The sequence below is a fragment of the Alosa pseudoharengus genome, unplaced genomic scaffold (genome assembly GCF_046254945.1).
Source record: "Alosa pseudoharengus isolate Yale_2024_CS ecotype anadromous, Long Island Sound unplaced genomic scaffold, YU_APseudo_1.1 YU_APseudo_1.1_scf_10, whole genome shotgun sequence".
Classification (NCBI taxonomy): Eukaryota; Metazoa; Chordata; class Actinopteri; order Clupeiformes; family Clupeidae; genus Alosa; species Alosa pseudoharengus.
The window spans coordinates 20,302,913-20,325,848 of record NW_027468565.1 but is presented as its reverse complement, the minus strand read 5'-3'; the positions used below and the strand labels follow the sequence as shown (position 1 = coordinate 20,325,848).

The 22,936-nt window shown below is 43.2% G+C and overlaps 1 protein-coding gene across 1 annotated transcript; it reads left to right on the top strand.

Annotated features, from left to right (window-relative positions):
• Positions 1-8,246: 8,246 nt before the first annotated feature.
• Positions 8,247-22,512, top strand: tmprss15 (transmembrane serine protease 15). Its single transcript, XM_076298639.1, has 25 exons — positions 8,247-8,367; positions 8,717-8,850; positions 8,943-9,010; positions 9,223-9,371; positions 11,608-11,721; positions 12,602-12,721; positions 13,422-13,530; positions 13,836-13,945; positions 14,335-14,475; positions 14,932-15,081; positions 15,702-15,807; positions 16,245-16,392; positions 16,626-16,767; positions 16,916-17,005; positions 17,437-17,562; positions 17,900-18,040; positions 18,364-18,474; positions 18,666-18,807; positions 18,927-19,022; positions 19,588-19,637; positions 19,815-20,064; positions 20,372-20,553; positions 21,010-21,105; positions 21,515-21,654; positions 22,336-22,512. Exons 1-25 carry the CDS (start codon positions 8,247-8,249, stop codon positions 22,510-22,512), a joined length of 3,213 nt encoding a protein of 1,070 aa, XP_076154754.1.
• Positions 22,513-22,936: the final 424 nt, after the last annotated feature.

The window sequence follows — 22,936 nt, the reverse complement described above, 5'->3', positions numbered from 1 at the left end:
AAAACCTTTGGAGGCCAGTTGGGGTGACAACCCGATTCCTTCATTATGCTTCTAATGAAAACGAAAGCAGTCAGAGCTTTGGATAGGCTATTAAGTGCAGCACCTTAAAACTGGGTCCCTACACTTCATACACAATGTATTCGAAGACTGAACAAAGGTATGGCTGCCATTCATTTTTCACCTCTGATTCCATTTATATAGGCCTATAATGAAGTTCAACCAACATGGTTGGAAAGGCAGCTACATCACAGTCCATAAAAGCATAAGTGCTATTAATGAAAAGTGCAGTTAGAATTTTAATTTCATTCAGCTCCTTACATAAGCCTATGTAGGTCTTGGTGTGCTTTGTCTTAGCTATATTTGCTTGGCCTTAACTTACTTTGTCTTTATTCAGGTCAGAAAATTCGATCTTGGGGCTGCAAATATAACATGCTGAATGGAAACTGTGGCTTTTGTTTTCATTTGCACATTATTTCAGCTTACTTTCGATGTAATGTCTTTCTATGGAAGTCATTTGTCCCCAGGGCCATTGAACTGTTCAATGCTTCACTAAAGGGAAGAGGAGAGATAGACTTCTCTGCATAGTCTGCCTGCCTCTCCACCTTCTCCATGTTTGTGTTCTGACTGTCCACTAGCCTACTGTTTTACTGCTACACTGTTTACATATATTAGCACATATGCATAACCCCTCCCTCCCTCCCTCCCTCCCACAGCCTGGATTGTGGCCGTACTTAATACTTGACCAACGGCTGTAACTCTATTACTTCAACCTATTCTTGCACTGATATAGTTTTTTATTTTACTTTGTCTAGGCTACATTATTCTCTTATATATCCATATTTATTTTATGCTGGTCTCTAGACTTTATTCTTGCACTGTTGGACTTACTTATAGTATTTGCACCATCACCATGACACTCACTCTCATATTACCTTACCATGCATACAGAATTACAGGCTCAGTCCCTGCCCTGTCACTGCAAGCATCTCATGCTTGATCATCCTTAAGAACACTATGTGGATACTTGATTTAGTTTATTTAGTATATTTAGTATATTTTTATCTTCTACTGTCTCTATTGTGCAGTGGAGTTTTTTATATTTATATACTTATATTACTTTTTTTGCTGTAAGTGCATGTTGTGTGTGAATTTCCCCTTGGGGATAAGTATCTATCTATCTATCCATCTATCTATCTATCGATCGATCGTTGCCAAAGAAAATGTAGTGAAGTAAAAGTACACATCTAATTTTTAAAATGTAGAAGTAAAATTAAAAGTAGAAAGAAAAAGAAAAACTCAAGTAAAGTACAGATATTCCCCATTCATACAAGTACAGTACTTAAGTATTTCTACTTAGTTACTTTACATCTCTGCTGCTTCTGCTTTGTGTCCGACTGCACACCTCTGGCTCCGCTGCTGTGTCTGGTGCAGTTACTTGTCTGACTTGATATTCCCCTCTGAGCCTGTTGGTCCTGCAAACATAGTCAACAACATTCCAATACACCTGTTCCCATTCATACAAGGCAGCCCCGTTCTGATAGGCTAGATAGTTGAGTCTCTCAGTGAGTTATTGTCCGTTCATTGGTATTGATTGATTAACAACACCTGTCGCAGGATTATCAACGTCCATACGTGAAAGCAAAACAAAATAGCACAGCACACAAGACAAGTAGCCTAAATCAAATAAGTGCATTAAAACATGATAAACGTGAATACATGATATTTTGCACAAACACCTATGTAATGGGGGGGGGGGGTAGAATACCGTGTGCAGTCATTTGGTAAATAATAAGAGCCAGGCCCATGAGTTTGAGTTTGATTTAGAAAAAATTATAAACAGCATATTTTTTCTTTTAGCAAACATTGAAAACTGGTCTAACAGACCCGAACACCTTACAAGGCTTAATGTAATAATTATGCCTTAAATGGGCGTGGTAATTCTTTACAAATCTACATGCAATTAAAGTGACGACACTGATTAAAAGTTCTAAAGCTTATTGGAGAATCTGGCAACCTAAAGTGACCTCATCAAATATTTTCAGTCGGCGCCCTCTGGCGATGCAATAGTACTACGCCACCGTCGCAACATCCCCAATTCTTTTTACGACAATCAATGGCATCACTTGCACAGTCAGCAGCGCTCACCAAATCTGAGAGTATTTTCACGCGGTGTTCATTTTTCGATTTCTGACATCCTGCATGGCGATGTCAGGCGATGCCAACAGGACTGTTTTCGTCGGAAATTTGGATCCTCTGGTAAAGGAGGAGATTCTGTACGAGCTTTTTCTGCAGGTAGGTAACCCTCCATCTTCAAACTCGTGCTGCCACATTGCCGGAGAGTCATTTAACCTACGAGTAGGCTAGCTTGGTAATGACATTTATAGTTGTATACAATGAAAAGCTCAATGTTAAGTTTTGTGGCGTTTAGGACAGGGGAGACCTGTTCGATTTGTGTTGCACCAATTTCGTTAGGTGAGGAACTGCTTTTTGGTTGTTACAATTGTGGCCTGTTCTAAAGTGTTGTCATTAGTTTGTGGATGTTACAATGTGTCAACTACGGAGCAACTTTTTGACCGATTTGAAGCAAATGTAACGAGTAATGATTTAAAGTTTGCAAGCTTATTTTCCACAGTTCATAGTTCATAACCAGCATCATCAAAAGGCTTTTCATCACCTACCTAATCCAGATTACAACCTCTTTCTTCCAAACAATATATTCTCTTTGGTTATTAGTATGGTGTTGAATAATAGCCTAGACCAATGCAACTGACATGACACCCTCTCCTCCTTAATTAAGCTGGAGGCAGCATTGGTGTGACGTGTGTAATCTAAATTTGAATGAAGTTATTATGGTGAGCTAACCCCTTTCCCTACTTATTAGGTCTGTGTGGTAGAAACCATGAATATATGGGCTGACTGATTCACCATATTCCTTGCGTCCTCTAGGCTGGTCCGGTGAGGAAGGTGACGATGGTCGTTGAAGGCCGGCGAAGGCCGTTTGGTTTCGTGCTGTACAAGCATGCTGAGGCTGTGCCTTACGCCATCGCCCTCCTCAACGGGATCTCTCTGTACGGGAGGCCCCTCAAACTGAACTTCAGCACAGGTGAGCCACAGCACAGCACAGCACATACCTTCTCTCTTGATCAACTGAGGGACATTACGGCTGCTGTTTGTCAAAAGTCCAGTTTGATTCACCCTCTGAAATCTACAAACAGTGACATGAACAACTCTGGGTGTAGGTTCAGCCAAAGTCCTTTTAGGCAAGTCCCTCCACTCTGCGGCCATATTGCAACGCTTTTTGGGCACTTATCGGGCATCTATTTGGGCAGAACTGCGCGTGCGCAAGGCATCATTGGCACAATGTCTTCACAACACACCACATGATTGGCTCAATGTATTCACAACACACCACATAATTGGCTCAATGTATTCACATGTCGACGTTTTGCTGCAGAAGGGCTGGGATATGTGAAGACAACTGCCATATTGGCGTTACAAACTAACCCCATGCATGTCTATGGAGGATTTTTAAAGTGCTGTGTCTCTTCATTAGAACGTCTCTGGTTCAGCATCAGACTGCAACCCTCCTCTGTCCTCCATCATATTGTCCACACAGGAGGGGGCACACCATTGGTTGTCCACACAGGAGGGGGCACACCATTGGTTGTCCACACAGGAGGGGGCACACCATTGGTTGTGTATTGCATTTTCATGATGTTGATAAAGCTCTTTTTCATTGAATTGATACCTTCCTTAAAAAAAGTTGGAGTTCTTAAAGACTGTTGGCTGGATACCTGGAAAAAATCTTGAAAGATGTTTTTCAGCGCAGGTGTTTCTGAATGAACTTTTCACAGTCTCCCTGTTGTTCAAAACAAAAAATTGTAAAATGTCTAAGAATACAGCGCTGCACAGCTGGATAAATGTATTTTTGCTGTTGTCCCTCTTCTTTCCTTTCCAGGAAGCTCACAGGACCCCTGGGGTAGCTTTGGATCTCCGGGCTCTGAGGATAGAGGACCTAACATAGTCAGGTGGGATCTGTCTCTTCTGCATGGCCTCATGTCTGCCTGGAACGTCTTTGGCTGTGGTTTAATACAGTGGTTCTCAAACTGGGGCCCGGGGACCGCTGGGGGTCCGTGACCCATAGCCAAAGGGCCAACAAGAGAATTTGCTTTAAATTATAAAGTTGTGGTTTATCATTTTTAAACAAATGTGTATCTACAGAGATGATGACCCTTTTCTACTTTTCACTAGTAAAACAAGCAAATTGTGTCTATTTGCTCACACCCACATTAACATTAAATTTTAACTTCTCTATCACTTCACTATCACATATCACTTTACTTAGGTGACAGGTCACAAAGAAGCATTCCTACTGCTGCTTAACTTATTTGCCAGATAGCTAGCTGATGAACGTGGAGAAATGTTTTGAGTCAGTCCAGATCATCAAGTTATGCAAAATCTAAAGTTGGCAAAAGACCAAGTCAGAAATCAAGGGATAATGAAGCAGGGCACATCTTCAGAGAATACAAATGGCATGCTTAATTGTTACAATTATGAGTGGGTACTCAGAGAGTGTTCTCCCCCACAGGAGGTGCTTGGAACCAAAAGGTTTGAGAATCCCTGCTCTAGTATGCCTTCTATCTGCCATTTGTCATTCTGTCTGCCTGCCTGTGTGTACTCTATAACAGTGGTTTCCTGGTTTGTTATCTGCCTGCTCAAGCAAATGATCAGGCAAAAAAGAAACACTAGAGGGCGCATGTTCAACATTTTACCTTGTCATAGTGTGTGTGTGTGTGTGTGTGTGTGTGTGTGTGTGTGTGTGTGTGTGTGTGTGTGTGTGTGTGTGTGTGTGTGTGTGTGTGTGTGTGTGTGTGACCCTGGCAGGAGAGGAGTGTGTCCCCAGGATTCTCCCATCTTTAACTTCAGTGGCTTTACTCCCCATGGCGACTACAGATCTCAAGACCAGATCACCAGGGGAAATGCAGTAGGCCACTCACTAACAAATAGAAACATTGAATTAAATGGTATGTGTATGTTTTTAAAGTCTGTGCATTTATCATTGTGTGTGTGTGTGTGTGTGTTCCAGGTCTGTAACTGGACTCCCTGTCAGCTACCCCCTCTAACCCCTCTCCCCCACCAAGTTGCCCCCAACCCCTTCGCTGGACTCTTCAGTTCTACTTCCCCTCTGCCGCCCTGGCGTGGGCCTTTCTGGACGCCACCTCTAACTCCTCTGCCCCCGCCAGCACCCCCTGCACAGGAGAGGGAGGAGGCACCGCCGCCCCCAAAGGAGCGAGAGATGGAAAGAGAGAGAGACAGAGAGAAACCTCCAGTGTCCGTTCAGGAAAGGGAGAGAGACAGAGAGAAACCTCCAGTGTCCGTTCAGGAAAGGGAGAGAGACAGAGAGAAACCTCCAGTGTCCGTTCAGGAAATGGAGAGAGACAGAGAGAAACCTCCAGTGTCCGTTCAGGAAAGAGAGAGGGGTAGGGAGAGGCTCCCAGTGCCTCTAAATCCAAAGGCTCAGGAGGTGGAGAGAGAGAAGGAAGTCAAACGGCGCAAACACAAGAAGATGAGAAGTAGGAAACACCGGCATCAGAGCAGACACAATACCAATACATGAGTCTCTCTCTCTCTCTCTCTCTCTCTCTTTCACACACACACACACAAATATATATATAGTATACATACTGTGCCACACATATACATATACTGACACACACACAGACACACACTCATGTATATAGATGACCATGTGCAAAGAGAGACAGACACAAACCTGGGATCCTTAGCTCTTTCCATATCATGCCGGGTGTCCTATGCTCAATGTGTAGCCAGTTATGGGCTGCCCTGCGTCATCTGAAAGACTTCCTTTCGCACAGTGACTCAGTACTTTATCTAATGTGATCATATGTGATGGAGGAGAGAAAGAGCGACATAATAACGTTCTTTTGAGAATATGGTGTCCTTTAAATGTTACCTGACTTTTGTTTTTGTTTGGGATTCATTTCTTTTGAATATGTATATCTAATACGCCCTTCTGGTGAGGGTCAGAAACAATATTTATATTTACAATTATTTGTAAGCAGACTCAAAGATAAGGCCATGAGCAGCTCTGAGGGTGCGCCGTTCCCACTCTAGAGGGCCTGATTAATACTACAGTCTGCTTTCTGTGAAACGATTGAATTCAGCCGTTTGTGCTTTAGCCTTTCATTCGTAATCCAGTTTTCAACTGCAGTTGATTTCTGGGTTGATGTTGATCTTTATGATATTGTTCATATGATTAATTTCATATTATATTTATACTATTGTACTTTTTGATGTCAGTTGTTTATCCATTTATATTCAACTTTTGTGTTGTTTACAGCCTAATCTGCACATTGCCTTAAAATAAATGCACATACAGATTAAACTCTTTGTGGTCACCAGTCCAAGTGGATGTCAATGTGAAAACAGTTGTTGAGTGTTCTTATAAATAAATGTATAAGTATACGTATATATACTCTTTTGATCCCGTGAGGGAAATTTGGTCTCTGCATTTATCCCAATCCGTGAATTAGTGAAACACACTCAGCACACAGTGAACACACAGTGAGGTGAAGCACACACTAATCCCGGTGCAGTGAGCTGTCTGCAACAACAGTGGCGCTCGGGGAGCAGTGAGGGGTTAGGTGCCTTACTCAAGGGCACTTCAGCCATGCCTACTGGTCGGGGTTCGAACCGGCAACCCTCTGGTTACAAGTCCGAAGCGCTAACCAGTAGGCCACGGCTGCCCCAATGCTGCTAATTTGTAGCTGCTAAATGGTTTAATGCTGTGTTTGGCTATGTACAGTATGTGCATTTGATGTGTGATGTTTTGCCTTTCACCCGCCTTCTGCTCCTAAACAGAGTGTACCTGAAACAAGTGTACTTGGCTAAGAGTCTTGCGTAACCGTGAAGCCAAGCCAATACCCTTTCTAGTCTTTCCTCTAACAGTGTACATATTTTTAAGTGATCTTTGGTTATTGGACCAGATAATATTTATATTTATAGAAAAAAAATACATTGGAAGTGCATTGTATTTATTTTCGTCAATTGTAGCCCATTTCACCTTGTTCTCAGTATATTTAAGTCACGTTTAAAATGTTGATTTAAATGACTATGCAATATGGTTGATAGACTTTTGATAATTCTGTCAGTTAGTGTGACTAATGACAAAATTTCATTACATCTAATCTATTTTGGAAAGCAGTTGGACTCTGACCACTGATATGGAACTACAGTGTTCTGTAGTAAAGCCTTAAAACTCAGTAAATCATTTATTTTTGACTGTAATTCAATCTTGATTAAAAATGATGAAACTGCAGGGAATTCCCATAAGCACTCAAGGGAAGCCCTCTGTGTTTCTATGGTAACCTTTTTATTTAGAGGCACAAGCAGATTTCCCTGGGTGAGGAGGGTTGAAATGATCATACACATAAGCAGTTACTGTCCAAAATCTACTAGACAGCGTGTACTTTATGAGTGTGAGAGACACGCAACAAATGCAAGAGAAACATAAACGATGCAATAGAAGAGTACTATTCTTCAACCACCCAATCTGGTCCTGGGTGTGTTACCATTAACATGCATGAGAGATAATCCCTAATAACTGCCTGTTTACTGCTTCATAAACTTTACTGCTGTGTGTGTGTGTGTGTGTGTGTGTGTGTGAGACCAGATAAATAGCACATGTGCAGTGCCCCTCTACCTCTTTCACAGAAATGAGCTCAACACAGAACAGAAGGATTCGGTTTGTATTTCTTTCAAAAGAATGCAAAGGGAGTAAAGGGACACCACCAATTGAAAGACACACAGGCAGTTATAGCTGAGGTCATTCTGACTGATTAAGAGGCATTTATAACTAATATCATAAATGTGAGATTAAGGCTATATCAGTTTAGATTAAACTCACACCTGCTGTAGTACCTGCCTTTAATAACGTCCTTTAGAGCAGGTGAAACAGGAGTGACTTGAGCACTTGAACATTCAATGAGCAACGGAATGTGTCAAGATCCACAGGACAGACTAGCTTGAGTGTGTTTGTGTGTGTGCGTGAAGACCTGGAAGGGGAAAAGAGTACAACCGTGGACCTTCAAAGAAACGAGCAGGGTTTACATATGTGTGTGGACCTGCAGAAGAGAGAGGAGTGTGTTTGAGGACCCACAACTAAGAGGAGAGTGTCCGTGATCTTGACAGAAGAGTGTGTGTGTGTGTGTGTGAGAGAGAGAATCATGTCAAAATGGAGGGATCGTCTCTCCTCGCTGGAGGCGCTGCTGTCTGTGGTGGTGGTGCTTCTGCTTGTGGTGTGTGTGGCCCTCGCCGTGGTGACCTGGCTGGCCCTCAGTCCTGAAGGTTAGAACACACACACACACAGATTCACTCACTCTCTTTTCCTTCTGTGAAAAGCTTTTCTCCGTGACTCACCCCTCTCTTGTTCTCTTCCAGTAATACTTCAATGCTTTGTTTATTTTTACATTAATTACCCCGTTTTAAGGCACACAGCATTTCTGCATTTCTTGCTTAATTTAAGCTTGAATTATTTTATTTTGTTTGTTTATGATAAGCAATTTGGTACCTATACCATCTATCACCTGCAGAGCAGAGGGTTCTCTTGAGTCTTTAGTCTTACTATAGGCCTGAAAGCTGATGGAGAAGTTGGAAAAGTGCTCATGGGGGTGACCGAGGGATTTATGTCTCACAGCACTCACGGATGGTTCAGTGCAGTCAGAGATGAGCGGGAGTCTAACCATCTCCAAAGGTGTGGATTTTACCCCGGAGCTCCTTGACAGCAGTAGTGCACAGTTCAAAGCTCTGGCTTATGACACCGAAAGGCTGGTAAGGGGGGTGGGGGGGGGGGTTATGGGTTTTCTTCATGGGAAAGTAGATCGTCAGCTGCAAAGTGCCATTTCTCATTTCTTATTTTTCAGATATCCGAGGCCTACAGTCAAAGCTCCCTCAAAGATCAATACATGGGATGTGACATTCAGAGCTTCAGGTGAGATAAATGAGACTCCTAAATCTTGACTGATCAGATAAGGTATGGATTAGGAATTACTGATTGATTAGCAATACAACTTGGTGTACATTTCTGTATATCGATCCCCAGGATTGACTGGTGCCTATACAGTGCATACAGTAGAAATCAACTGGGAAAGGATGAAGGTAGACTCTCCTCTGTGTTGGCTTCCCTTCTCTTGTGCCCCTCAGGCAGGGCAGTGTGGTGGTGACCTTTGCCCTTTTTCTGCGGGGAGTGGTGGGGTCCATAGAGGCCCAGGAGCAGCTGGTGAAGAGCCTGCAGAGTGGGGGGGTTAACCTGGGGGGGCTGGTTGTGGACCCCGACTCTGTGACCATGTCAGGTAGGACAGTGCCCCACCACCACGTCTGTTTCCTCTACTGAGAGATCTACCCAGGCTCCCGTTCTTCTAGTTTTCTGATAGATAGATAGATAGATAAGTATAGTATACAGCGGGGAAAATAAGTATTGAACACGTCAACATTTTTTTCAGTAAGTATACTTCCAATGAGGCTATTTGCATGAAATGTCCACCAGATATTACAATTAACTTAGATAATCCACCCATATAAAAAAAACCAAACATTAAAGTCCATAGGTAGAGTTATGTGTAATAAAATGGAATGACACAGGAAAAAAGTATTGAACACGCCTGCTGAATTTTTTTTTAAAACTTTGTGGAAAAGCCTTTATTCGTAATGACAGCTTCAAGGCATTTCCTGTATGACGAAAACTAATCAGTCACAGTATTCTGGTGTGATTTTGGCCCATTCTTTTAAACAGATAGTCCTTTAATATTGAAGATTCCAGGGGTCCCTCTTGTGAATCCTGATCCTTAGTTAACTTTCAAAACTGTTCAATTGGATTGAAGTCAGGGCCTTGATTTCCTTTCTCTGAAACCAATTGAGAGTTTCCTTTGCTGAATGGTTTAGATCATTGTCCTGCTGGAAGGTCTAGCCATGTCTCATCCTCATCATCCTGGTGGATGTAAAGATTCTCCTGGAACAAAATGACTCCATTTGTCATTCCTTCAACTGTATAAAGTATGCTAGTACCATGAGATGACAAACAGCCCACACCATGATGCCACCACCTCCAAACCTCATTTTGGTATGGTATTTTTAGGGTGATGCACAGTGCCATTTCTCCTCCAAATATGGTGTGTAGTATGAAAGTTCAATTTTGCTCTCGCCAGACCAGAATACATTCTCTCAGTATTTCATAGGATTGTCCAAATGTTGTGTAGCAAACTTTCAACAAGGTTTGACATGTTTTTCTTCAGCAATAGAGTCATGCGGGATGAGCGTGCATAGAGGCCATGGCGGTGGAGTGCATTACCTATGATTTTCTCTGTAACAATTGTACCTGCTGCCTCCAAGTCTTTCTGGAACTTTCTCTGAGTTGTCCTTGGATCTTGGGCTACTCTTCTGACTATCCTTCTGACTTCCTGGTCAGAAATCTTGCAAGGAGATCCTGTGCATGGCCAGTTGTTGATGCAGTGATGTTCCTTCCACTTGCAGATAATGGCTCCAATACTGCTTGCTGGATGATTCAGAAGTTTTGAAGTGCATCTGTAACCAGTCCATTGATATGTTTTGCAACAATAAGGTTGCAAAGGTCTTGGGAGGGCTCTTTGCTTTAACCCATTATAAAATGTTTCTTGTGTGACACCTTGGTAACAAAAAACATTTTTATAGCCCACTAGTATGTACTAACCCAGTTTGTATCAATTTGCACAGATAGGAGGGATAATTTCTCTTAAATGCTTATAGATTCCAGTTTGTTCCTTGCCATTCCTGGCCTTTATGTACTGATTTTTCTTAGCGTGTTCAATACTTTTTCCCTGTGCCATTCCACTTTTTTACTCATAACTCTACTTTTAGACATTAATGTTTGGATTTTTATATATGTGTGGATTACCTAAGTTAATACTAATGTCCGGTAAAAATTTCATGCGAATAGCCTCTCTGGAAGTATACTTACTGAAAAAAATGTTGACGTGTTCAATACTTATTTTCCCCGCTGTATATACTCTTTTGATCCCATGAGGGAAATTTGGTCTCTGCATTTATCCCAATCCGTGAATTAGCGAACACACAGTGAGGTGAAGCACACACTAATCCCGGCGCAGTGAGCTGCCTGCAACAACAGCGGCGCTCGGGGAGCAGTGACGGGTGAGGTGCCTTGCTCAAGGGCACTTCAGCCGTGCCTACTGGTCGGGGTTCGAACTGGCAAAGTCCGAAGCACTAACCAGTAGGCCACGGCTGCCCCCCAAATAGTGTTAAATGGCTTCTGATCAGCCATTTATCTCTAACTCCCTCTTCCTATAGATAGATAGATAGATAGATAGATAGATAGAGACTTATTTGACCTCTTAATGTTCAAATCTAAAGTTAAAACATGAAGTTGAATAATATTTAGCAGACACTTTTACCAAAAGCGACACGGACTGCAATGGCGGGATTCGACCTGCTTCGACCGATTGTCAGTCGGTGACATTACTGCTGTTCCACCACGCCTATTTGTATACAAAATCTGTTGCATACAATGCAATCTATAGTGTTTTGGTTGCCATGCAGAGAAACCGGATCTTACTACATCCAGACCAACTTCTACGACTGTAGGGACCAGCACCACACAGTCATCAATCACCCCAAACACCAGCAGCACCCCATCTTTAACCACTAGTCCAGGTATGGTCCTCATATTAAGAGTTCTCATAATAGCAGCTGTACTGTATGTCTTAACAAAAGTCAGTAGATCAGTTAAGATCAATCTTGAATCAGTCCAGAGTCCTCCATTTCTATTGTTCATCATCATAGTGTACTGTTTCCCTGTAACATTGACGTGTGTGTGTGTGTGTGTGTGTGTGTGTGTGTGTGTGTGTGTGTGTGTGTGTGTGTGTGTGTGTGTGTGTGTGTGTGTGTGTGTGTGTATGTGTGTGTGTGTCCAGTTTTCTAATCCTACAACCACCTCTATCATTCTTACCAATGCATCCTATACACAGAGAATCTCTCTTAGTGACATTACTCTCAGTATCTTCTGCTGAATAAGTCTAATCTCTCTCTCTCATTCTCTCTCTTTCTCTGAGTTTCCTATTGAATAAGTCTAATCTCTCTCTTTCTCTCTCTCTCTCTCTCACCTCTCTGAGTTTCCTATTGAATAAGTCTAATCTCTCTCTTTCTCTCTCTCTCTCTCTCTCTCTGAGTTTCCTATTGAATAAGTCGAATCTCTCTCTCTTTCTTTCTCTCTCTCTCTCTTTCTTTCTTTCTCTCAAATTCAAATTCAAAGGGGCTTTATTAGCATGACTGTTTGGTACAGTGTTGCCAAAGCTAGTGTTACAAATAACACAGTAGTATCACAAGGAAAAGAAGACAGAGATACAGCATACAATGTATAAACATGTATACACATGTACATGTATATAAACATCTCTCTCTCTGAGTTTCCCTTTGAATAAGTCTAATCTCTCGGTCTCTCTCTCTCTCTCTCTCTGTGTGTGTGTGTGTGTGTGTGTGTGTGTGTGTGTGTGTGTGTGTGTGTGTGTGTGTGTGTGTGTGTGTGTGTCTTCAGTTCCATGTCCTGAGGGTGAGAGGATGTGTGGGGATGGTAAGACCTGTGTGGCGCTGCCCCAGTGGTGTGATGGGGTGAAGGACTGTCCTGACGGAGCTGATGAGGACGACAAGCTTTGTGGTGAGCATCCGCGCCTTGCCGAAACACGTTTGTAGTGAAGGGCATGGTGCAATAAATCCTTTTAAAAGTATAATGCACAAGAGAGTGCGGTTTCCTCCACTTCAAGACTGACATTTTTAACTCTTTACTACTTTATAAAGTGTTTGAGTGAGCATGCCTATATTGCTGGAGCATCCGCGCCTCCCTCTGGACCCCCCCCTGTCCTGTCCACTCTCAGTCTGCTATGTCTTTACACTGCTGGACCCCCCCTGTCCTGTCCGCTGTCTGTTTGCTCTCTTTACGCTGCTGGACCCCCCCTGTCCTGTCCGCTCTCTGTCTGCTATGTCTTCACTCTGTTCAGTCTGTGTTCGCTGGTGATCTCTACACTGTCTGGCTGTTCTGTTTGAATTGTTTTCTGCCCTACTCTCTAGAGACTTTCTGTATTCATGTGATGCTCCCGCTATGTCATATGTTCTTTGTTCTCTGCTCTCTTATGTGGTATTCCTACGTAGACTGGGTTCTCGAGCCTCTCTGTGCTCCGTAGTATTTCTCTGTTCTCTATATGTTCTCCGTGTTCTGTTTTTAGTGTTCTGTCTGTGCTCTTGTGTTGATGTGGAGTTGTTTTCACAGTTACGTTTGCTTGTTTTAGAGGTCTATGTTCTCTCCGAGTTTCTCAGCCAAAGTTGGTCATATCACCATAGATGCTTTCTTGTTTCCATAGCGACAGCCTGTGATGGGCAGTTTGTCCTGCAGGGTCCAGCAGGATCGTTCCAGTCAGAGAACTTCCCTCTGCCGTACGAGAACGAGAGAGTGTGTCGCTGGATCATACGGTATAACGACACACACACACACACACACACACACACACACACACACACACACACACACACACACACACACACACACACACACACATACACTTATCGCACGAACCCACACAAAATTATTGTCACTTATCTCTCCTTGTCTGTCATTAGTCATCATAAGAATAGTTATCATCTTCAGTGTTATTGTCGTCATCCATCATCCATGTCCATCGTCCACTTTCCACCCTCCATACTCCACTGTCCATCACAAATGCATGTGTCCCTCCATGTGAACGCTAACATTGCTGCTTCTGTGTCTGCTTGTGTAGGGTGCAGGAGGGACTGTCCATAAAGGTGGACTTCCAGTCATTTCACACTGAGCAGGACACTGATGTTCTGACCCTGTATGAGGGAATCGGACCAAAGAAAATCTTAACATGTGAGTGTGGAGCCCAAATTATCTTCAAATACATGACATGGGCTAGGAGCAGGCCACACTCGGCCTCTTTTTTGTTTTCAAGAGTGCTGGGCCAAACTTAGAAGTAATCAGAAAAAGATAAAAGGCTGCACATTGCATAGAACAATCGTTTATTGCGTGCATATCTTTGATTGCTGCCAATTGATCGTACATGTACATATGCAGGGCTGTTTAGTTGGAAATCTGAATGGAATACACCACTCCTTTCATTCCGATTAAAATCCTAGGGTTAGCAGGCTCGGTAGTTTTATTCCGATCAATGTGTGTATATGTGTCATTTTTATTCTGATTCTAATTGGATTAGAAGTGTCCATGTAAACCCACCTAGTGAATGTCCTTGTGTGTCTCAGACTCTCTGTCAGGTTCCAACCCTCCAGGGACCCTGTGGCTGATGTCTGACAAGGCCACTGTGGTCTTCTCCACGGACTACGCAAACACCCTCCCCGGGTTCAACGCCACCTTCAGAGCCCAGGACCTCAGCACTCTCTCCAGTGAGTTCTCATCATGGTGCATCATAAGATTAGAGCACCTCTAGGGACTGAACAGAAGCATAGGAATTATGACATGCCTGAGATGCGTCCAGAGTGGATCTTGGCATGTTTTGCTTTGGCTACTGTGTCTGTATTGCGCCATATCAGGGTGAGACCAGGGCCACATCTAAGCCAAATAAGTTAAGATGGAATAAAAGATTTAATTCTTTCATCTTATAAAACCATTTGCATTATATTAATTCATTTTGCAGATTTTTTTTTTGTCCAAACAACTTGCCGTACTGTACACAGATAGGTGGCGATATGTGTGGTCCCTGAGGTATGGGACCCGTGATCTTTAACTGACATGTACATGTGTAGTCAAGTGGTCAAGGCCAGTGTGAGCATCTGGAGTCCTCTGTCACAATGTCCCCTCTCCTGTGTCTACTCCATGGTGACAATGCTTTCATTTCTCAGACGAGCAGAAGGTGCATTGCTCTTTCGAGGATGGCATGTGTTTCTGGAGGCAGGAGCCTGAGGATGATGGGGACTGGATCCGGGTCCAAGGGCCCACCTTTCCCCCCTCCACCGGCCCCAGCACGGACCACACCCTGGGGAACGTGTCAGGTGAGGCCAGCTGTCTCTGTTCTTTGTAAAGCTGAAAGATGGCTTAAAGAGCGCAAATGTGACAAACTGGTGATAGGAGGCAAGATGTGGAATTGACAATAAAGCAGTCAATTCTTGTGTTTATAGGCTTGTAGACAATAACATTATCTTTATAATAAATGGGGGTAGCCGTGGCCTACTGGTTAGCGCTTCGGACTTGTAACCGGAGGGTTGCCGGTTCTAACCCCGACCAGTAGGCACGGCTCACCCCTCACTGCTCCCCGAACGCCGCTGTTGTTGCAGGCAGCTCACTGCGCCGGGATTAGTGTGTACTTCACCTCACTGTGTGTTCACTGAGTGCTGAGTGTGTTTCACTAATTCACGGATTGGGATAAATGCAGAGACCAAATTTCCCTCGCGGGATCAAGAGTATATATACTTATATACTTATACTAATTCAAATTGCAATGTGTATTATAATGTCTTTCAGACCAATTTCTTCTTTAAACTCAAATGTGTGCTTTGCAATGGCTTTTAGGCCCATTTAAAAAGGGGAAGGCCCTGTATAACCCTGTATTGAATTAAGGTTTCATAAGTCAGAGATAGTGGATGAACTCTCAACTCTTATGTTTTAATGGCAGGCTTCTACGTGGTGACCCCAGCAGGTTTTGGTAACTGGCAGAGGAGCTTCAGACTGCACAGTCTTCCTCTTGCACAGTCCAAAGAGCCTCTTTGTCTTAGCTTCTGGTCAGTGCAGTGTGTGTGTGTGTGTGTGTGTGTGTGTGTGTGTGTGTGTGTGTGTGTGTGTGTGTGTGTGTGTCTGTGTGTCTGTGTGTCTGTGTGTCTGTGTGTGTGTGTGTGTGTGTGTGTGTGTGGAGGGGATCTATGTATATGTATGGGTATAGGTGCACATATATGCGTTTGCGCATGTGTAGTTTCTATTTATGCATGTCTGTGAGTGTTGTGTTTGTGTGTTTGCATTGATATATGTACAGTATGGGTATGGGTGCACATATATGCGTTTGCGTATGTGTTTGTAGTTTCTATTTATGCATGTCTGTGAGTGTTGTATTTGTGTGTTTGCATTGATATATGTTTTTCTATGGGTTTGGTTTTGTTTGTGCATGTGTGTGCCAATTGGTGTGTGTCAAACTTCTTGACGTGTTGATGCTGTATGTCTGCAGGTACCACATGTACGGACAGGAAGTGAGCAGTCTGAGTATTCGGGTGAAGAACGGTTCTACTTCCTATGTGCTCTTCCACAAGGAGGACAATTATGGAGACCACTGGAACTATGGCCAGATCAGCCTCAAAGTCACCTCAAACATCACAGTAAGCAGAGGCCACAGACAGACACAAACAAACAAAGAAACACACACACACACACACACACACACACACACACACACACACACACACACACACACACACACACACACACACATTATCAAATTGTCAAATGAAAACACTTTCACCTGCTATGGGTAATATTATACACAGAGTTATAGTTTTTTAACCAGCACATGAATGTGACATTTGATTGGAATCTTCTGTTTGGTTGCCAGGTAGTCTTTGAGGCCCAGAAAAGAACAAGCAGAGGAAATGACATAGCTTTGGATGACATCAACCTGAGCAACGGAGTATGTGAAGGAGGTCCACCTGAGCCCACTCCAGTGCCGACCCCAACTACTCCACCACCAATACCACGTAGGTCAAATCTCTCTCTCTCTCTCTCTCACTGTAAGCAACACATCCCACAACATGCCTTACATGCTTTACAGAATCCTTCATGGCTTTGTGACTGTAGCCTGTGTGTGTGTGTGTGTGTGGGTGTGTCTGTTTGTGTGTTTTACAGCCGACTGTGGGGGCCCCTTTGACCTGTGGGAGCCCAACTCTACATTCTGTTCTCCGAACTACCCACATGGCTACGGGAACAAGGCCTCCTGTGAGTACTGAAGCCTTCTGTTCCGCTATCGCTACTCCACCTTACCCACGAGGATGTGCTGTTAAAGTATGAGCTAACCAGACGTCTCATATTAGCACTTACTGTAAGCCTCCTGTTATTCAATACTTTGTCAGTCTGGTGTGGTATGCTACCAGGAGATGGATGTAAAGTACAATAAGGTGAGTGATATTTAGCAGATACAGAGCGACGCAGACTCACAACGGCAGGTTCGGGGATCGAACCCAGGCCAAGCGATTGTCAGATGGCAACGCTACCGCTTGTGCTGTTAAACCACGAGCCACACACATGTTACTAGACACTCGCAGTCATGGAAACAGGGCCTTCTGTAAGCTTGCTCACTCTCTCTCACATACACTCATGATTAGTGGGACACACATGACGTGACGCGTTCTCTGTTCTGTCTACCTCAGGTGTTTGGAACCTGCATGCACAAGAAGGACGGAACATCCAGCTGCACTTCCAGGATTTCGCCCTTGAGTCAGGTTATGATATCATGGAGGTCAGAGATGGCCCAGGGCCTACGTCTCTACTGCTGGGTAAGGAGCTCTCTCTTTCTCTCTCTCTCGTGTGGTAATTTGGGTATTGGTATTTGAATTATCTTTACTCAATCATACAACACAACTGCAATTTATTTATATATCACCAATGGTAGATATTACTACACAATTAAATAGCATGATTTTTTAATGTTTTTAAAAACAGAGATATAGCGTTTTGGAACCAAACTCTTCATTTATATGTGGGTGTAGCAATCTGTGTGTGTATATGTGTGTACCCAGTGTGTGTGTGTGTATGTGTGTGTGAGTTGTGTTTATTTTCTATACATTCTCTTAATTAGCATGTTTTTGAGATGATCTTTCCCTTCTCCCACAGGTGTCTTCACTGGGGAACGTAGTTTCCCGGATGTCTTCTCAACCACCAGTCAGATCACTGTGATGCTGTTCACGGACAGCTCGGGAAATGACAGAGGTTTCTGTGCCAACTTCACCTCTGGCATCCGACTGGGCCAGCCAGGTGAGACAGAAAGCGCTGATCATCTTTACTGACTTGTTTATTCACCAAGTGACCAAATGTCACTTTCACATCGTTCAAAGATGGGATGATTTGAAATCTGCCCAGTCAATTACACTCTTTGTCTGAAAAGTTTTTAGTGAATTTTCTACTGCCTTTATGTAGACTATTTGTGTGTTCAGCAAATATATACACTCTTGTTACTGACATTGAAAACTCAAAGCAATTACCCAATTTAGTAGGCATGACATAATGTACACTGACCGATCAAATGCGAGGATCAGTCTGCCTGGCAGATCATCAGTTTCTGCTCTTGTGTTTTACAGAGCCATGTCCATCTGGTCAATTCCAGTGTGGCTCTGGGGAGTGTGTCTCTAGCAGCAGTGTGTGTAATGGTGTGCGGGACTGTCCTGATGCCTCTGACGAAAACCAGTGTGGTGAGTGTCCGTGTGTGTGTGTGTGTGTGTGTTGGTTGCATATGTGCATGTGTTTGTGTTTGTGTATGTACATGTATGTTTGTTAAGTGGTATGGTATGTCTATCTGTGTGGTGGTTTTACAATTGTGTACGTCTAGGTATGTATTTGTTTCTGTATTGATATGTGCTGTGTTGTTCTGTGATCCGTCTAGTTCACCTGCTGCCGGTGAGCTCTGTGAACAGTACAGGTGAGGCCAGACTGCAGGTTCAAGTGAATACCAGCCGTTACACTGCATGTGCTCAGAACTGGACATCAGATTTGTCTCAGTACTTCTGCCGCTACTTGGGCTACAGGTAAGAGAGTGTGTGTGTGTGTGTGTGTGTGTGTGTGTGTGTGTGTGTGTGTGTGACTTGAAATGGAATATGATATTGATATCTTTGTGTGAGTGAGAGACATTGTGTGTTTGTGGCAGGTCAGGAGAAGCCATCTCTGTGTTAGCCAGAGAGGAGGACTCTCCGTTTATCTCTATTTTGCTGAGGCCTGATGGTAGTCCACACCTGGAGTCCAGGTGAGTCAACACAGGATGTGATGTCACTTTGGACAAAAGCGTCTGCTAAGAACTATACACATAATCTATAAACATAAACAATGGTTTACATCTGTCTGCGTAAAGCTGAAGAAGGAATAGTTTTTTTCAGACATACACAGGAAAGGTGTTTTATTCCATGTGCTGTAGGTAGGGGACTTCCCACAGCGGGTGTAGCAAACGTACCGTATGTTGTACTTGGAATATGTAAAGGCTCTTGTTTATGGCACATCATGCGCTACCAGAGCAACCTTCATGAGCATTTCACTGGGGTTATCAAACAAGCACTTTGAAAACACTTAGAGGAAAAACAGAAGGATTTATTTCAACACACTTATTTAAAATATCTGTTATACATACAGTCTTATACATATACATCTATATACCATATATTTATATTTTGTGGTTTTGAAAGACTGTTCATTCAAAAATGGCTATTTACACCAGGCTTTTGAGTTGATTCACAATAGTTTTGCTGATGAAACATAATGGATTTTAATCTGTTTAATCTGTAGGTCAGAATAAACCCTTTGTTTTACTATTGCAGAGATGCATGCCCAGAGAATGTGGTTGTGGCTTTGAGCTGCAATAACCAACGTGAGTACAAGACATTTCTCAGGTCTCCATACACACATCACTCACACAGATTTATTTCCATCCTAATTCTGCCAGCAGTGCAGAACATTTTAAGTCATGTTGAAGTCTGTTGTCAGAAAAGATCTATAACAAAAAACAAATTTGAAGTAACACTGAAATTGGCCTAAATGATTTCAGCTTGTGGCGTACGTAAGATCTCCAACAAAACCAGATCTGTTCCCTGGGATGATGGAGAGAAGAGAGAGAAAGAGAAAGAACAGATAGAGGAGAGGACGGAAAAGAAGAATAATAGGGTGGTGGGTGGGGAAGATGCTGTGAAGGGGGCGTGGCCTTGGGTGGTGTCGCTGAGCTGGCTGGGTCGTCACGTGTGCGGAGCGTCGCTGATTGACAACGAGTGGCTGCTTACGGCTGCACACTGTGTTTTTGGGTAAGGGTTGTGTGGGAGTGTGAGTGTGTGTGTGTGTGTGTGTGTGTGTGTGTGTGTGTGGGGGGGGGGGGTACACATTCTTAATCTCTTCTTTGTCTTTCAGCAACCCTGAAGCACTTTTTACTTACCTTGAGCTGGCGCATAGACACTTAATAACCTGTATAAATACAGTTTTTGTTGGCCCATAGACAGACACTTAATAATTCATTTTGTCTGTTGTTTGTTATTTTTCACTTTGATTCAACCATCTGTAACTCTAACAGATGTTTCAGTTTCAGCCCCTTCTGTCTCCTCCTCTCCTCTCCAGTAAGAATGTCCACCTGTCTAACTGGGTTGCTGTGCTGGGTCTCCACTCCCAGTATGGAATGGACAACCAGGACCGCCAGAACCTCCAGGTGGACCAGGTCATCATGAATGAACACTACAACCGCCGGACCAAACAGGCTGACATCGCACTCATGCACCTGAAGACACCTGCCAACTTCACAGGTGTTCACCTCTCACACAGTTCACATATTTATTTATAATGAAGTCATTAAACAGCAATACACCTGTAGTTTATTTACATTTGTTTGTTTAGCAGATGTTTTTTTTATCGAAAGTGTCATCAGTGTGCTCTGTTTGGAAATCAAACATAAGTATCTTGCTGTGTCTGTGCTGTTATTTCCCCTGCAGTGAATGTATTTTCAGGGTTTGTTCTTGTTTGTGCACAGAAAATTGATCTCTGAATCCCATGTGTTCTTCTTTGTGTGTGTGTGTTCACTATATCAAATGTTTTTACCTCTCAACCCCTGTGTGTTTGTGTGTGTGTGCGTGCGTGTATTCTTAATATCAAATGTTGTCACCGCTCAACCCTGTGTGTGTGTGTGTGTGTTTATGGTTATGGATGTATTCAGTTTATCAAATGTTTCTGAAGTCTCACTGCTGTGCATCCGGTTCTTCTAGGTTACGTGCAGCCTGTGTGTCTACCTCACAAGAAGCAGCAATTTGAGGCTGGCAGGAAGTGTGTCATTGCTGGCTGGGGGAGGCTGGAGGAAGGAGGTGAGCAGACCAGTCACGTGACAGGTCCAGTCTAGTCCAGTCAAACCAAATGTATTCATATAACGCGTTTATGAACAACCTGGTTGAGGTGATAAATGGTTGGGTTTGTGTGTGTGTGTGTGTGTGTGTGTGTGTCTGTGTCTGTGTCTGTGTCTGTGTGTGTGTGTGTGTGTGTGTGTGTGTGTGTGTGTGTGTGTGTGTGTGTGTGTGTGTGTGTGTGTGTGTGTGTGTGTGTGTGTGTGTGTATGTATGTCTGCGCATGCATGCTGTACGTCCAACAAAGAGTACAAGAAACAGTGGAACAACAAAAACACCAAAACAAAAGAAATAAAAAATGGACACCGTCTGCGCCTGCAAGACCAGACTGTTAGGTCTGTGATATAAACACATCTCCTCGGTTCTGTCTCAGGTACTGTGGCTGACGTTTTGCAGCAGGCAGTGGTACCACTAGTGGGCTGGGCCCAATGTCAAGAGTTGCTGCCGGAGTACAACCTCACGGCCCAGATGGTGTGTGCTGGGTTCCTTGAAGGAGGCGTGGACACCTGCCAGGTATCACCACTCATCTGCCTCTAAAGCCGTTGGGTTCTGTCAAGTGCCTTGAGCCAATGGTCTTTATTAATGGTGCTGCTGAAATAAATGAAGAACATAGAATTCCTAGCTATGATTAAAGGCGTATTCACAACAAGAACGATAACGATAACTATAAATAAATATCGTTCTCGTTAATATGAATGACGACACATAAACTTTAACGATAACGACATAAAGAACGATATTGTTGGGGATCACTTTTTAGAGCGATTTTCAGAACTATAAAAAGCTAATAGCCAATCAGAACCCATCGAATTTTAACGTCACATTCAAGGAGAGACTTTGTTTATCATTATTCAGTGTGAACACTTTTATCGTTATGGTTATAGTTATCGTTCTTGGTGTTGGCCTTAACTGTTCTTGTGTACAACATAAGTAATGCATAATTAATCTATTAGAAACAGTACTTTTTATTGATCTGGTGCATAGATAATTAATAGTTATTAGTAATAAGATAATTAGTACTTCCTTGAGAAATACATATAGATAGTAGTATTATAATTATAAGTAACTAAAGTTTGATGACTTCTTATTGTGAAGTGGAACTAAATGTATCTACTAAATACACTTACGTTATTGTAACAGCTGTTAGTGTGTGGATATGTGTGTGTTCCTCTCTGAGTGTGTGCTCTCGTTCAGGGTGACTCTGGGGGTCCTCTGATGTGCGAGGAGGACGGCCGGTGGGTGCTGGTGGGGGCCACCTCGTTTGGGGTGGGTTGCGCGCGCCCCAACAGACCTTCAGTCTACGCCTGCGTCAGCGAGTTCATTGACTGGGTGGTGGAGACACGCCGTCAGCACTCCCACTGGGAGGGATGAGGGATGGGTGAACAGACTGAACAAGTAAGATCAAAGACTGCACTGGAGGTTAATGAAATAATAAACTATTCACTGACTAAACTAACGACTAATAAACTGAACGCTGCACTTGAAGAGCTCATATCAGAACAAACAGAACTACAATCTGAGCACCACAATGGGGAGGATGAAGGTAGGTACCAAGCCTGAAGACTACAGTGTAAACACTAAGGACTAACACACTGCACTGGAAGTGAAGACTACACACTGAGGCAAACAATGCACTACTAGATAAAATGGAGGTAGAGAATAAAATCTGAAGACTACAGACTCAACAATGCCATGGAAAGACGAGAGATCCAGACTCAGGACTGACAGCCGTAGATTAGCAACTAAAGCATAAGCATGAAAGGCCACAGACTAATCACTACATTACAGACAGCAA